The sequence below is a fragment of the Oncorhynchus tshawytscha genome, linkage group LG16 (assembly GCF_018296145.1).
Source record: "Oncorhynchus tshawytscha isolate Ot180627B linkage group LG16, Otsh_v2.0, whole genome shotgun sequence".
NCBI lineage: Eukaryota > Metazoa > Chordata > Actinopteri > Salmoniformes > Salmonidae > Oncorhynchus > Oncorhynchus tshawytscha.
In genome coordinates this window covers 57081746-57099205 of record NC_056444.1, presented here as the reverse complement: position 1 = coordinate 57099205, position 17460 = coordinate 57081746, and the positions used below count along the sequence as shown (strand labels likewise).

At 45.8% G+C, this 17460-nt stretch overlaps 1 protein-coding gene across 2 annotated transcripts in view; it reads left to right on the top strand.

Annotated features, from left to right (window-relative positions):
- LOC112215981 (multiple epidermal growth factor-like domains protein 6) overlaps nt 1-17460 on the top strand; it is an 85552-nt gene that overhangs the window by 30207 nt on the left and 37885 nt on the right. For both annotated transcript variants that reach the window (XR_006079079.1, XM_024375512.2), the window contains exons 9-14: nt 175-348; nt 2892-3023; nt 3477-3605; nt 3798-3926; nt 5631-5765; nt 6204-6338. Coding sequence is in view for 1 of the 2 variants with exons in the window: in XM_024375512.2 (XP_024231280.2) it covers nt 175-348; nt 2892-3023; nt 3477-3605; nt 3798-3926; nt 5631-5765; nt 6204-6338 (834 nt within the window). In the remaining variant the exon portion in view is untranslated. The remainder of the gene's footprint in view (nt 1-174; nt 349-2891; nt 3024-3476; nt 3606-3797; nt 3927-5630; nt 5766-6203; nt 6339-17460) is intronic.

Sequence of the window (17460 nt, the reverse complement as noted above, 5' to 3'; positions counted from 1 at the left end):
GGGCCTTAGTGGTAGGCTATAACTGGCAGTACAAGTTAAAGGCTATAGCTAGGGCCCAGAGTTTACAAGCAACAAATTGCTTTATGTTAATAAGTGGCATGCTCAACTGGATATTAGTTTGGAGAGAAAGTGTGCAAGGAGAATGACAATGACTGTTGTACTTTCTCCCTCCAGCCCTGGAGGGGGCAGTAGAGGCGTTGGAGTGGAGCAGTCGCATCGCAGTAGAGCGCCCTCTGCCCCAGATAACCCTGCTGGGGGATTACTTCCAGCCGCTAGAGCGTTATGACGACTACGAGGAGGACAGCCTGGGAGAGCTGCGGGCCCAGAGCACCCTCACCCAGACCTTTGGTATACATACACCTGTAGTAACATCTACATAAGGCTGTCGTAACACCTATACAAGCAGCTTATAAGCAGTTCCTTAACAGCTTGTTTGCACCGATGTAGAATTTGGTTATTTTTTAAGATTACTCCAAGTCCTTTTCCCAATATTTATCTACCTATACAGTACCAGTCAAAGGTTTGGACACACCTACTCATTCAAGGGTTCTTCTTTATTTTTACTATTTCCTACATTGTAGAATAAGACATCAAAACTATGAAATGACACATATGGAATCATGTAGTAACCAAAAAAGTGTTAAACAAATCAAAATATATTTTTGATTATAGATTCTTAAAAGTAGCCACGCTTTGCCTGTAAGGGGTGCGTACTGGTGGATGAGAAGTCAGGCGCAGGAGAGCAAAAACTGTGTTACAACGGCGCAGTTTAATAATAAAAATCACCGTAAACAAAACAATCAATACAATGGGTACAAAACCCATCGCACACCAGAAATAATGTGCACAAGCACTTACAATAAACAATTCCGGGTAAGGACATGGGGGGAACAGAGGGTTAAATACGCAACATGTAATGATGGAATTGAAACCAGGTGTGTGGGAAGACAAGACAAAACAAATGGAAAAGGAAAAATGGATCAATGATGGCTAGAAGACCGGCGACGCCGACCGCTGCCCGAACAAGGAGAGGAACCAACTTCGGCGGAAGTCGTGACATTGCCTATGACAGCTTTGCACTCGGGGACGACCCGGAGGAAGAGGTGCAGGGCGATCCGGATGAAGACGGTGGAACTCCTGCAGCATTGAAGGGTCCAAAACGTCCTCGACCGGAACCCAGCACCTTTCCTCCGGACCGTACCCCTCCCACTTCACGAGATACTGAAGGACACGCGCCTGACTCCTCGAATCCAGTATGGAACGAACGGAGTACGCCGGGGCCCCCTCGATGTCCAGAGGGGGTGGAGGAACCTCCAGCACCTCAGGCTCCTGGAGCGGGCCAGCCACCACCGGCCTGAGGAGAGACACATGGAACGAGGGGTTAATACGGTATTCGGGGGGAAGCTGTAACCTATAACAAACCTTGTTCACTCTCCTCAGGACTTTAAATGGCCCGACAAACCGTGGACCCAGCTTCCGGCAGGGCAGGCGGAGGGACAGGTTTTGGGTTGAGAGCCAGACCCGGTCCCCCGGTGCGAACACCAGGGCCTCACTACGGTGACGGTCTGTGTTCTCTTTTTGGCGCAGCACGTCCCGCTGAAGGTGAACACGGGCAGCTTCCCATGTCTCCTCCGCACGCCTGAACCAGTCGTCCACCCCAGGAGCCTCGGTTTGACTCTGATGCCAAGGCACCAGAACCGGCTGGTACCCCAGTACGCACTGGAAGGGAGAGAGGTTAGTGGAGGAGTGGCGAAGTGAGTTCTGTGCCATCTTGGCCCAGGGCACGAACGCCGCCCACATCCTGGTTTACTCTGCGGTTTTTTTCTGTGGTTTAACTCAAACCCGGATCTGGGAGCGTAATCATCGCCTCAAACTAATTAGCATAACGCAGCGGACATAAATACCCCTAGAAAATGTTCCTATTCATGAAAATCACAAATGAAATATATTCAAACACAAGCTTAGCCTTTTGTTAATCACACTGTCATCTCAGATTTTCAAAATATGCGTTACAGCCAACGCTAGACAAGCATTTGTGTAAGTTTATCATGGCATAATGCTATGCTGGGCTCTGCTGGCAGCAGGCAACATTTTCACGAAAATAAGAAAAGCAATCAAATTAAATCATTTACCTTTGAATAACTTTGGATGTTTTCACTCAGGAGACTCCCAGTTAGATAGCAAATGTTCCTTTTTTCGAAAAAGATTATTTTTGTAGACGAAATAGCTCCCGTTTGTTCTTCACGTTTGGCTGAGAAATCGACCGGAAAATGCGGTCACTACAACGCGCAAATTGAAAAAAAGGGGGCTATCCCACATTAAAAGTTCTTGATATTTTCCTGGATTGACTGACCTTCATGTCGTAAAGTAATGATGGACTGTGGCTTCTCTTTGCTTATTTCAGCTATTCTTGCCATAATATGGACTTGGTCTTTTACCAAATAGGGCAATCTTCTGTATACCACCCCTACCTTGTCACAACACAACTGATTGGCTCAAACACATTAAGAAGGAAAGACATTCCACAAATTTACTTTTAAGAAGGCACACCTATTAACTGAAACGCATTCTAGGTGACTACCTCATGAAGTTGATTGAGAGAATGCCAAGAGTGTGCAAAGCTGTCATCAAGGCAAAGGGTGGCTATTTTGAAGAATCTACAATTTAAAATATATTTTGATCTGTTTTACACTTTTTTGGTTACTACTTCATTCCATATGTATTATTTCATAGTTTTGATTACTTCACTATTATTCCACAATGTAGAACATAGTAAATCTAATAAAGAAAAGTCATGGAATGAGTAGGTGTGTCCATACTTTTGACTGCTACTGTATATTATTTTACTTCTTCTTCCTCTTCCTTCTTCTCCTCTTCTTCCACCTCTCCAGTGTGTCTAAACAACACGTTTGGTTACGACTGCAGCCTGACGTGTGACGACTGTTCCAACGGTGGCGTGTGTGACATGGAGGAGGGCCACTGTGACTGTCCTGATGGGTGGACAGGTGTTGTCTGCAACCAGAGTGAGTGAAGCCATGCAGAGAAAACAAAACATCAAAACATCAACAGGGTTAAATCCCTCAAAGTCACAGGTGATGCTGATCACCTGGGAATTTATTTACTAGGAACTAAACGAAAGCAAACCAATGTAAACATGGAGGGGACTGCAAAACATTTCCTTTGCAAAAAGTTTTGCAACAGTTTGCTTTGGTGTACACTCATGAATACACCCCAGTTGTGTTACTAGTCATCTAAGTTCGAACCAAATGTTTCTCTATCTATTGCTGGGTGAAGCTATAGAAGTGGCCTACCTTATGTTTAAATGGAATTCACATTCTGTCAGACATGATCATCCTACAGAAAATTCCGTATTTTGATGATGTATCTACTGTGTATAGCTTTGTTGAGAGAAATAACGCCCTACCTCTGTCTCTGCTTCTCTCACCCTCTCTCGCTCTCTCCTTCCCTTTGCCCAGCTTGTCCAGAGGGCACCTTTGGCAGGAACTGCTCCTTCAGCTGTAAGTGTAAGAATGGTGCCACCTGTGACCCTGTGAACGGGCACTGCCGCTGCCCGCCTGGCATCAGCGGGGACATGTGCCAGGATGGTGAGTTGGCACAGATTCATGTTATCATGCAGCACTGGATCAAAATGGAATTGCTTTCTCTCAAAAATGTACAATTTATTTAGCTTACAATTGAACCAATGGAATTGTCCTAAAAGTGCTAATCTTAATATTGGTGCACATTATAATATGTTGTACTTTCTACTCTTGCCTCTGTGTCTCTGTGCTCTGTAGGCTGTCCTAAGGGCCTGTATGGGAGACTTTGCAATAAGAAGTGTAACTGTGCCAATAATGGGCGCTGCCATCGTACCTATGGAGCCTGCCTGTGTGATCCAGGGCTCTACGGGCGCTTCTGTCATCTAAGTGAGTGGAATGATGTCTCGTTGCCTCTCCACCTCTACCTGTAGTTTCTTTCGCTCTATTTCCTTTATGTCAGTGGTTCCCCAAAACGTTTCACCCCCTTCTGTCATAGGGGAATATCCCACACTATTTCTATGGGCACAAGCACTGTCCATGACTGTTCTCACCCCTCTTGTTGGAGGAGGGAACATTTTGCAGGTTTATATCTTATTTCCTGCAATTCTATATGTTTTGCCATGGTGTGGATAGTTTTTGTTTGTTGCCATTTTAAAGAAAATGTCCTGCAATTATATGCATTTTGATATGGGTTGGAGAGAACATTTTGTAGTTTTAAAGCTAATTTCCTACATTTCTCTGCATTTTGCCATGTCTTATATGTGTTCATGTGACACTGTATCTGAGTGGCTCAAACATTAGAACATTTTCTCCCTGAATGTCAAAACCAATGGGCAAAAAAACCTAGCTAAAAAACGTTATCTGACCTCGGCTAGTTGATCTGGACATTTCTGGCAAGTTATAAACAGCTCTCTAAGGTCTGCAATGACTGACGTGACAAAAGGACAACTGATGATGCGCTACCCAATTTAGAAATCGCACCTTGTGCAATCTACTATTATTACTTTCAAGAGTAAGTTGAAAGTCAGACTGCGTTCCTTAAAAACCCAGCATGCTCCACAGTTTGGGAACTACTGCTTTATGTAATCCTTTCACTCCCTGCAGCCATTTCTCTGATTGCCAGGACCAGTGATTACCTCAAGGAAGGACTCATTCCTGGTACATCTGGATCTTACTGTGAACTGGGGCTGTTCGGCCACTAGGATTGCTGATCTAGGATCAGGTCCCCTCTGTTGTGATCAATACGATCTAAAAGGCTAAACTGATCCTAAATCAGAACACCAACTCTAAGATGCTTTATTTGATTTGAGTTATGAGGATCCCCGTCATCTGACGTCAATGGTGAGAGCTCATCTTACTGGGGTCCAACACACAACGGAAAATACATTACAGACAAAAGACTTTACAATTGACATACATTTAAAAACATTAACGTGTGTGTGTGTGTATGTGTGTGTGTGTGTGTGTGTGTGTGTGTGTGTGTGTGTGTGTGTGTGTGCGTGTGCGTGCGCATCTATCAGTTACACATACATGTCAGTACATACACACAACAAGTAGGTCACATGGGGGAGAGGCGTTGTGCCGTGAGGTGTTGCTTTATTTATTGTTTTAAACCAGGTTTGCTGTCCACTTGCGCTATATTAGATGGAGTTCCGTGCACTCATGAACCTGTATAATACTGTTAGTTTCCTTGAATTTGTTCTGGACCTGGAGACGGTAAAAAGACATGTGGCATGTCTGGTGGGGTAAGTGTGTGTGTTAATGCTGTGTGTAAGTTGACTATGCAAGCAATTTGGACAAACATGAATGTTTCTTATGAATACAAGAAGTGATTGTCAGTCTTTCCTCAACTCTTAGCCAAGAGAGACTGGCATGCATAGTATTAATATTAGCCTTCTGATTACAATGAAGAGCAAGACGTGCTCATATTGTCCATATGACTGGACAATAATCAAGATAAGATAAAACCCATATTTATGAATAAGGGCCTCGCACCTCTCTCCCCCTGCACTACCATGTAAATAGTTGGGAAGTGTGTACCTTATCAGGCCTGCAGTCCTGTTTAACGCTTAGTGTGCCATCTCTCCCCAGCGTGTCCTAAGTGGGCGTTCGGCCCTGGCTGCTCGGAGGAGTGCCAGTGTGTCCAACAGAACACCCTAGAGTGCCACCGCAACCATGGCTCCTGTGTCTGCAAACCAGGCTACCAGGGAAAGAACTGCCAGGAGGGTCAGTGGTCCAGAAGATGTTCTGCAGACACGCATGAGCGTACCCAGACACAAGCATACACCCGCATGAGCGTACCCAGACACAAGCATACACCCGCATGAGCGTACCCAGACACAAGCATACACCCGCATGAGCGTACCCAGACACAAGCATACACACACATGAGCGTACCCAGACACAAGCATAGACCCGCATGAGCGTACCCAGACACAAGCATACACACTCATGCACATGCACACGTATGTGCACATGCACACATAAACACACACACGCATTCGCATATACCTATGTACATGCACTCACACACACACAGACACACAAACAAACACAACACGCATACGTCAATGGAATGGTTCTATCTGGCTTGATCTCGGTCCAGGAAACAGGCCCTAAATGTGTAACCAGTACCTTTAACCCACTTTTGCTCCTCTCCTCTAGAGTGTAATAGAGGATACTATGGCCTGGCCTGCAAGAGGACATGTCAGTGTCCATCTGGGGTACCCTGTGATCATGTGACAGGGGAGTGTCTGAGCCAGTGCCCACCTGGCTTCCATGGGGACAACTGTGACCTAGGTGGGTACAGTGCATGGCATGCCAACGCAGACCAATGCAGAATAGTACTTTCTTGTCCATGTATTGGGAACAGAAATGTGTATTTCTTGTTTCTTCTAACTCCCTCAGGCGAGACAACATCAAAAGCTTGCAGACATGCACACAGACACACACACTCGCACTTGCACACATGCACAGTATGGCACCTAAGTCTATTGCACTCATTCTCTGTCATGGCTAGATTCCAAAGCGACTGGTTTCATGTTTGTTTTTGCTAGTTTTCTCATGGTGTTTCTCATGGACTCAGTCTTTCATACACCAGTAGTTGCAGCTGTTTATGAGTTTGTCTTCTTTTAGATGTGGTACTCAACACTGGTCTTCTGTTTTCCCCTCTCTTGAGGTTTGTGTTGAGCAGTTACATAATAATCAACAAGAGATGGATGGGGTGTCTCCAACTCTGGTCCTGGAGAGCTACTGGCCTGGGTGTGCAGGGTTTGGTTCTAACCCAATTCCAACAGACCTGCTTCACCTAGGGCCCTATAAAATCTGTGTTCCGGACAGAATCACGGAATCCAGAAAAGAAAACTAAATTCAACAATATTAAAAAATGTATTCAAAACAACTAGTAGAAAATCAACTAAATGTATTGAACTTATTAGAAAATGCATGGATTTGCCCAAGTTGTTCATAAGAGAACAACAAAATGCATCAGTGATTTGTATTTTCCTGCAACCTTCTGAAACGGCACTTGTGTGTGTGTGTGGTGCGCATATGTGTAGCCGTTAGCGATGACGCTAATGACAACCTTCTTCTGGTAGAGATGGAAAGGCTCTCCCAAAAACCTTCTCCATTAAATGTAAACTACAAAGTAACTTATGCCTACCTGGTATATCATAATCATTTGTATCAATCCAGTGGCCATTTGTTTTTGCAAACTCTGCGATCACATGAGCTCTACAGAGACATTGCTAACCAAACAAAGGTATCTTGCTGGTGCTTACTTGCATATATTCTATTTTTCTAAGACCTCAAAAGTGGTCTCCTGATGTTGTTTAAAGCTCCAATGCAGCCGTTTTTTTATCTCCATATCAAATCATTTTTGGGTAACAGTTAAGTACCTTGTTGTGAATTGTTTTCAATTAACATTGTCAAAAAGAAACACAAATAGCTTCATAGCGAAGGGCAATTTCTCAAGTAAGACTTTTGCTAAGACTGTCTGGGAGTGGTCTGGAAATGTGCTGTTATTGGTAGAGGTTTGGAACTCTTTCTTATTGGTCTATTTAACTAATTTACTGCATGGTGATATCACCATGGAAGGTCAAAACTCCATCCCACCAAAACAAGCTGATATTTCAGGCAGTCTTTTCAAACAGCTCTATAAAATAAAATATAAAACGCAGGTATATCAGATTTTTGACTGCACTCGGCCGTTAAACATTTTTGTGGACTTTTGTGGACATAATTTTTTTGTTTTTCTATAAATTAAAGTGTGATTTTGAGAGTGAATACCTGAAAGAATTGGAATCAACACAAAACGGATTCAGGCAAACAATTTAAAAAAATGTATAGGGTACTATTCACATAAGACTGAAGAATTACCTGTACTAGCTGCACGTCAGAACCTTGATTATTTGAAACATGTGTTAGTACTGGTGTGGAACAAAAGCCTACACACCCTGTAGCTCCCCAAGGACAGGAGTTGGAGACCCCTGTATTGGAGTCATTAGGTCTGAGCAGATGTGCTCATTATGGGGTGACATTTTGACAATGGAAAAAAGCAGAGCTCACATCACCCCCACACCAACTGACGTACAGCACCCTAGTTATGATCCAACCTGTGAGCCTCAACCCCGGTCTCCCCTACTGGGTTGTGGGTGGGTGGCTACACTGACAAGCAGCTGTGTGAATGTGTGGGGCTATGGTACTTTACCTCGGATACCTCCAAGGGGAATGGTCTGGGAACCGGGGCTGTCCATTGAGTCTGCTTCCTCCATCCATCCTTCCATCTTTTAACTTATCCCTCTGTCTTTCCCACAATGGTGTCTGGCTAGGATGTAATGAATGTACTCAAACTCTGTGGGAGAATAAGGTGACGTGGTGTGTGTGTGTGTGTGTGTGTGTGTGTGTGTGTGTGTGTGTGTGTGTGTGTGTGTGTGTGTGTGTGTGTGTGTGTGTGTGTGTGTGTGTGTGTGTGTGTGTGTGTGTGTGTGTGTGTTTACATACATGCATGCTTGCATCCATGAAAGTGTGTGTTTGTGGAGATGCACTTACTGTATAAGTGAATTCCTATATTGGTGTTTTGTGTCTGCGTGTGTATATAGCTATGCATGCGTGTGTGTGTCTATGTGTGTCCGTTTATGTGTGTGGGTCAATAACAGACAGAAACAACCAGAATAGTTTAATTGAAACACCAAGCTGGCGGTGAGTTTCTTGTCATCTGGAAGCCATTAAGCGATCAGACCCTTGCATCTCCAATCAATTAGAAATATCGGGGATCGAGGGGAATCGTGCTGGCCTACCTCCTCTAATTTCCCTCTGTTTTTCTGCATCTCTCTTAATGGTATGTTTTTCAACCTTTCCCTTCCAATTTAATTGGGATACTCTGGGCACTCTGGAGGGGAAGGATACCCTCAATCTGTAAATTAGTACAGGGTCTCAGAGAAAGTTGCCAGAGGGGATGGCTACTGTTTTACGGGCTCCTAACCAATTGTGCTATTCTGTGTATTTTTTTGGCCATTGTCTCTTCTAACCAAAAAGAGCTTCTGGACATCAGAACAGCGATTACTCACCTCAGGCTGGGCAAATATTTTTTCTTCAATGACTCGGAGGCGAAAGATTTACGGCTCCTCCCGGACCAGGCCCAATTCCCCGTCATTCCCATGAAGAGGAGACACCTATACAGGATTCGCAGATCCGGGTGCTTGATGAGAATTTGTCGGCGAGTGGATAATCTACCTTTACCATCCGTCCTACTGGCAAACATGCAATCACTGCAGAATAAACTGGATGAGCTCCGTTCGAGACTATCCTACCAAAGGGACATTCAAAACTGTAATATCTTCCGGGATTCATCCGATGGCATTGAGGAGTACTGTCACGCCCTGGTCTTAGTATTTTGTGTTTTCTTTATTTATTTGGCCAGGCCAGGGTGTGACATGGGTTTATTTTGTGTTGTGTTTTTGTATGGGGGTTTTTCGTAGGTTTTGGGATTGTGGCTTAGTGGGGTGTTCTAGCAAAGTCTATGGTTGCCTGAGGCGGTTCTCAATCAGAGGCAGGTGATTCTCGTTGTCTCTGATTGGGAACCATATTTAGGCAGCCATATTCTTTGAGTGTTTCGTGGGTGATTGTTCCTGTCTGTGTTAGTTTGCACCAGTTTAGGCTGTTTCGGTTTTCACGTTACGTTTATTGTTTTTGTATTGTTCGTGTTTCATCTTTATTGAAGATGTATCGAATTAACCACGCTGCATTTTGGTCCGACTCTCTTTCGACGGAAGAAAACCGTAACAGAATCACCCACCACACCAGGACCAAGCGGCGTGGTGACAGGCAGCGACAGCAGGAGCAGCGAAAAGAGGAATGGACATGGGACGACGTTTTGGATGGCAAGGGTTGTTATACTTGGGAGGAGATACTGTCTGGAAGAGATCGCCTCCCATGGGAACAGGTGGAGGCACTTAGGAGAGCAGAGGCAGCAGGAGAGAGGAGCCGGCGATACGAGGGTACACGGTTGGCAAGGAAGCCCGAGAGTCAGCCCCAAAAATGTCTTGGGGGGGGGGCTCAGGGAGAGTGTGGCAGAGTCAGGGTTCAGACCTGAACCAACTCCCCCTGTTTATCGTGAGGAGCAGCGATCACAGGACTTCTGGACTTGGGAGGAGATATTGGACGGAAAAGGACCCTGGGCACAGCCTGGAGAATATCACCGCCCCAAAGAAGAACTGGAGGCGGCGAAAGCGGAGAGGCGCTGGTATGAAGAGGCAGCACGGCGACGCGGATGGAAGCCCGAGAGTCAGCCCCAAAAATGTATTGGGGGGGCTCACAGGGAGGTATGCCAGGTAGGAGACCTGCGCAAACTTCCTGTGCTTACCGGGGGGCTAAAGAGACCGAGCAGACACCGTGTTATGCTGTGGAGCGCACGGTGTCTCCAGTGCGGGTGCATAGCCCGGTGCGGTACATACCAGCTCCTCGTATTGGCCAGGCTAGAGTGGGCATCGAGCCAGGTAAGGTTGGGCAGGCTCGGTGCTCAAGAGCTCCAGTGTGCCTGCACGGTCCGGTCTATCCAGTGCCACCTTCACACACCAGTCCTCCGGTGGCAGCTCCCCGCACCAGGCTTCCTGTGCGTGTCCTCGGCCCAGTACCACCAGTGCCAGCACCACGCACCAGGCCTTCAGTGCGCCTCGCCTGTTCAGCACTGCCAGAGCCTTTCTCCTCTCCAGCGCTGTTGGAGTCTCCCGCCTGTTTAGCGCTGTCGGAGTCTCCCGCCTGTTTAGCGCTGCCAGAGCCTTCCTCCTCTCCAGCGCTGCCGGAGTCTCCCGCCTGTTTAGCGCTGTCGGAATCTCCCGCCTGTTTAGCGCTGTCAGAGCCTTCCTCCTCTCCAGCGCTGCCGGAGTCTCCCGCCTCTCCAGCGCTGCCGGAGTCTCCCGCCTGTTTAGCGCTGCCAGAGTCTCCCGCCTGTCTAGCGCTATCAGAGCCTTCCTCCTCTCCAGCGCTGCCGGAGTCTCCCGCCTGTCTAGCGCTATCAGAGCCTTCCTCCTCTCCAGCGCTGCCGGAGTCTCCCGCCTGTTTAGCGCTGCCAGAGCCTTCCTCCTCTCCAGCGCTGCCGGAGTCTCCTGCCTGTTCAGCGCAGCCAGAGCTGCCAGTCTGCAGGGAGCAGCCAGAGCTGCCAGTCTGCATGGAGCAGCCAGAGCTGTCAGTCTGCATGGAGCAGCCGGAGCTGCCAGTCTGCATGGAGCTGCCGGAGCTGCCAGTCTGCCAGGATCCGCCAGTCAGCCATGATCTTCCTGATCTGCCAGTCAGCCAGGATCTTCCGGATCCGCCAGTCAGCCAGGATCAAACAGATCCGCCAGTCAGCCATGATCTTCCAGAACTGCCAGTCAGCCAGGATCTGCCAGAACCACCAGCTAGTCAGGATCTGCCAGAGCCAACTACCTGCCTGAGCTTCCTCTCAGTACTGGGCTTCCTCTCAGTACTGGGCTTCCTCTCGGTACTGGGCTTCCTTTCAGTACTGGGCTTCCTTTCAGTACTGAGTGTTACGTTCCCCAGATTATGTGTTGTAGTTTGTGTATTTGCATGTGTTTATTTCAGGAAATGGCTTCCTGAAATCCCTCAAGCAGCTGATTGGTCGACTCCAGGGCTAATTGGAGAGCTGACCCCGCCCCCTCGTCAAGACGCTGCTGTCTCCAATTACCCATTCCTTCTGACGCTATATAAAAGCCAGTGTTCTGTTCAGGAGGAGATTCTTTTTGTAGAGGATTTTGCTGGAGGTAGATTTGCTAGAGAGATTTGCTGGGAGGTCATTGTAGAGATTTTGCTAGAGAGAGATTTTGCTAGAGGTTGATTTTGCTGGGAGTTCATTGCTGAGAGTTGGTATGTTTTGTGAGTTTGTTGCTCAGATAGAACTTATTTGATGTCCTTTGTCTCTTAGTTTGTTTGTGAAATTGTTTAATATTCTGTTTCATTTATTCCCAGGGGGAAGGGGAAGGCACCTAGGGAGTGCTTAGGCAAGAGGCCCGCGGGCATACATATACCCGTAGCATATTCGCTGTCTAGGCACACTAGGTAAGACCTGGGCGGACCACCCCTTGTATTTTGGTTAGGGCACCAGGTGGTGCTAAATTAGGTAAGTAGTGGGTAGGCAGGTAAGATAGGAGAGGGGGGGGCTTTGAGATTTACTTTCTTTGCTTTGGTTCCGTCCAGCCCCTTTTCCCCATATTACCGTGTAAAGGAATAAAGTCCTTGTAAACGGTACCACATTCTGCTTGTTGTCATTTTTACTCGCACCTAGTCCATACCTTTTTCGCTTCACAGAGAGTTTAGTTGTAGCAGGGTGTTGCGTTCCCTCTTCATAGAGGTGTGCGTAACACTGAGCTTCCCCTCAGTGTCGAGCTACCCCTCAGTCCCGAGCTACCCCTCAGTCCCGAGCTACCCCTCAGTCCCGAGCTTCTACCTCAGTCCCGAGCTACCCCTCAGTCCAGTGGGGTCCTTGGTGAGGGTTATTAGGCCTAGGTCGGCGGCGAGGGTTGCCAATCAAAGGACGCGTTACAGGGGGACTAAGACTTGGTTGGAGTGGGGTCCACGTATGCTCGCTTCGAGCAACACTGAACCATGCATGCGATCACCAGCTGTTCTGTACGGCTTTGTGATCACGTCTCTCCGTAGCCGATGTAAGACCTTTAAACAGGTCAACATTCACAAGGCCAGACAAATTATCAGGATGCGTCCTCAGAGCATACAACTGTCTTCACTGACCTTTTCAACCTCTGCCTGACTGAGTCTGTAATACCTACATGTGTAAAGCAGGCCACTATAGTCCCAGTGCCCAAGAACACCAAGGTAACCTCCCAAAATGACTACCGACCTGTAGAATTCATGTCTGTAGTCATGAAGTGCTTTAAAAGGCTGGTCATGGCTCACATCTACACCATCATCCCAGAAACCCTAGATCCACATCAAATTACATACCGCCCCAAAAGAGCCACAGATGACGCAATCTTTATTGCACTCCACACTGCATTTTCACACCTAGACAAAAGGAACACCAACTTGAGAATACTGTTCGTTGACTACAGCTCAGCGTTCAACACCATAGTGTCCTAAAGCTCATCACTAAGCTAAGGAACCTGAGACTATACACCTCCCTCTGCAACTTGATCCTGGTCTTCCTGACGGGCTGCCCCCAGGTGGTAAGGGTAGGTAACAGCACATCTGCCATGCTGATTCTCAACACGGGGGCCTTTCAGGGGTACGTGCTTTGTCCCCTCCTGTACTCCCTGTTCACCCACGATTGCGTGGCCATGCACGACACCAACACCATCATTAAGTTTGGAAGCGACACAATGGCGGTAGGCCTGATCACTGACAACGATGAGACAGCCAATGGGGAGGAGGTCAGAGACCTGGCAGTGTGGTGCCAGGACAACAACATATTCCTCAACGTGAGCAAGACAAAGGAGCTGATCGTGGACTACAGGAAAAGGAGGGCCGAGCACACCCCCATTCAAATCGACTGGGCTGTAGTGGAGCAGGTTGAGAGATACAAGTTCCTTGCTGACCACATCACTAACAAACTATCATGGTCCAAACACACCAAGATAGTTGTGAAGAGGGCACATCAACGCCTATTCCCCAACAGGAGACTGAAAAGATGTGGCATGGGCACTCAGATCCTTAAAAAGTTCTACAGCTGCACCATCGAGAGCATCCTGACTGGTTGTATCACCACTTGGTATGGCAACTGCTCGGCATCCAACCATAAGGCACTACAAAGGGTAATGTGTACAGCCCAGTACATCACTGGGGCCAAGCTTGCTGCCATCCAGTACCTCTATACCAGGCGATGTCAGAGGAAGGCCCTAAAAGAATAGACTCCAGCTAACCAAGTCATAAACTGTTCTCTCTGCTATCGCACGAGAAGTGGTACAGGAGCGCCAAGTCTAGGTCCAAAAGGCTCCCTAACAGCGTCTACCCCCAAGCCAAATGGCTACCCGACCATATGCATTGACCACCTTGAATAGTCACTTTAATCAATCAAATGTATTTCAATCGAATGTATTTATAAAGCCCTTTTAACACCAGCCAATGTCACAAAGTGCTATACAGAAACCCAGCCTAAAACCCCAGACAGCAAAAAATGCAGATGTAACCCTACCTACATATTACCTAAATTACCTCGACTACCTGTACTTCCGCACAGTGACTCGGTACCGGTATACCCTGTAGATATCCTTGTTGTTATTATTATTTGTTATACATAATTTTTTAAATTTTATATTATTATTACATTTTAAATTTTTATTATTATTTTTTTCTTTAAAAAAGAACTCTGCATTGTTGATTTTAAGGGCTTGTAAGTAAACATTTCATGGTAAGGTTGTATTCTGAGCCTGTGAGAAATAAAATGTCTCTCTTTCAGTCTCTTTGTCTCTTTGTCTCTCTCTCTCTCTGCTGTAATGAGTGTGAATACTTTATGAAGCCACTGTGTACAGTGCCTTTGGAATGTATTCAGACCCCTTCCTTTTTGTTATGTTACAGCCTTATTCTACAATGGATTAAATTAAACATTTTCTCAAAAATCTACACACACAATACTCCATGTATTGTGCATTATTTATATTTATATTTTTTGCAAATGTATTAAAACTAAAAAACAGAAATATGTTATCTACATAACTATTCATACCCTTTGCTATGAGACTCAAAATTATGTTCAGGTGCATCCTTTTTCCATTGATCGTCCTTGAGATGTTTCTACAACTTGAATGGAGTCCACCTGTGTTAAATTCAAATGATTAAACATGATTTGGAACGTCTAGAGGAAACCTGGCAACATCCCTACAGTGAAGCACGTGGTAGCATCATCATGCTGTGGAGATGTTTTTCAGTGGCAGAGACTGGGAGACTAGTCAGGATAGAGGCAAAGATGAACAGAACAAAGTACAGAGAGATCCTTGATGAAGACCTGCTCCAGAGTGCTCAGAACTTCAGACTGTGGCGAAGGTTCACCTTCCAACAGGACAATGACCCTAAGCAGACAGCCGAGGCAATGCAGGAGTGGCTTCGGGACAAGTCTCTGAATGTCCTTGAGTGGCTCAGCCAGAGCCTGGACTTGAACCCAATCGAACATCTCTGGAGAGACCTGAATATAGCTGTGCAGCCACGCTCCCCATCCAACCTGACAGAGCTTGAGAGGATCTGCAGAGAAGAATGGGAGAAACTCCCCAAATACACGTGTACCAAGGTTGTAGAGTCATACCCAAGAAGACTCGTGGCTGTAATCGCTGCCAAAGGTTCTTCAACAAAGTACTGAGTAAAGGGTCTGAATACTTATGTAAATGTAATATTTCCGATTTTTTATTTTTAAGGGGTGGCGGTGATATACAGAAGATTTGGTAAAAGACCAAGTCCATATTATGGCACGAACAGCTTAAATAATTAAAGAGAAACGGCAGTCCGTCGTTACTTTAATTAAGACTCAAAGAGCAGTCAATGCGGACAATTTTAAGAACTTTGAAAGTTTCTTCAAGTGCAGTCGCGAAAACCGTCAATCACTATGATGAAACTGTCTCTCATGAGGAGAGACAGGAAACGAAGACCCAGCGTTAGCTCTGCAGCAGAGGATAAGTTCCTTAGTTACCAACCTCAGAAATTGCAGCCCAAATAAATCCATCACAGTGTTCAAGTAACAGACACATCTCATCATCAACTGTTCAGAGGAGACTGCGTGAATCAGTCCTTCATGGTTGAATTGCTGCAAAGAAACAACTCCTAAAGGACACCAATAATAAGAAGGGACATGCTTGGGCAAAGAAACATGAGCAAAAGACTCCAGGCTGTGTAAGGGCTATTTGACCAAGAAGGAGAGTGATGGAGTACTGCATCAGATGACCTGGCCTCCACAATCACCCAACCTTAACCCAGTTGTGATGGTTTGAGATGAGTTGGACCGCAGAGTAATGGAAAAGCAGCCAACAAGTGCTCAGCATATGTGGGAACTCCTTCAAGACTGTTGGAAAAGCATTCCAGGTGATGCTAGTTGAGAGAATGCCAAGAGTGTGCAAAGCTGTCATCAAGGCAAAGGGTGGCAACTAAAATATATTTTGATTTGTTTAACACTTTTTTGGTTACTACATGATTCCATGTGTTTTTTCATAGTGTTGATGTCTTCACTATTATTCTACAATGTAGAAAAGATTAAAAATAAAGGAAAACCCTTGAATGAGTAGGAGTGTCCAAATTTTTGACTGGTACTGTATACGTAGATAAATATCTCCATCCCTTTCTCTCTTTCTTTCTCTCACTCTCTCTCTGTACACCCCCATCACTCTCTATCCCTCCCTCTCCCTGGCATTTATCGATTCAATACATTTTAGTGGTGCTTACACATCCCTGGTTTCCCATGTAAATCAACATTAGCAGATGGGGAATTGCTGGTCATTCTGTGCTAGATACAGTGCCTTGCAAAAGTATTCAACCCCCTTCGTGTTTTTCCTATTTTGTTGCATTACAACCTGTAATTTAATTTCATGTAATGGACATACACAAAATTGTCCAAATTGGTGAAGAGAAATGAAAAAAATAACGTTCATAAATGTAAAAAAAAATTAAAACGGAAAAGTGGTGCTTGCATGTGTATTCACCCCCTTTGCTATGAAGCCACTAAATAAGATCTAGTGCAACCAATTACCTTCAGAAGTCATATAATTAGTTGAATAAAGTCCACATGTGGAATCTAAGTGTCACATGATCTGTCACATGATCTCAGTATATAACACCTGTTCTGAAAGGCCCCAGAATCTGCAAAACCACTAAGCAAGGGGCACCACCAAGCAAGCGACACTATGAAGACCAAGGAGCTCTCCAATCAGGTCAGGGACAAAGTTTTAGGTTATAGGTTATATTTAAGGTTTTAGGTTATATTTAAGGTTATAAAAAAATATCTGAATCTTTGAACATCGCACGGAGCACCATTAAATCCATTATTAAAAAATGGAAAGAATGGCACCACAACAAACCTACCAAGAGAGGGCCGCCCACCAAAACTCACAGACCAGACAAGGAGGGCATTAATCAGAGAGGCAACAAAGAGACCAAAGATAACCCTGAAGGAGCTGCAAAGCTCCACAGCGGAGATTGGAGTTTCTGTCCATAGGACCACTTTAAGCCATACACTCCACAGAACTTTACGGAAGAGTGGCCAGAAAAAAATAAGCAAACTTGTTTGGTGTTCGCCAAAAGGCATGTGGGAGACTCCCCAAACATATGGAAAAAGGCACTCTGGTCAGATGAGACGCAAATTGAGCTTTTTGGCCATCAAGGAAAACGTTATGTCTGGCGCAAACGCAACACCTCTCATCTCCCCGAGAACAACATCCCCACAGTGAAGCATGGTGGTGGCAGCATCATGCTGTGGGGATGTTTTTCATCGGTA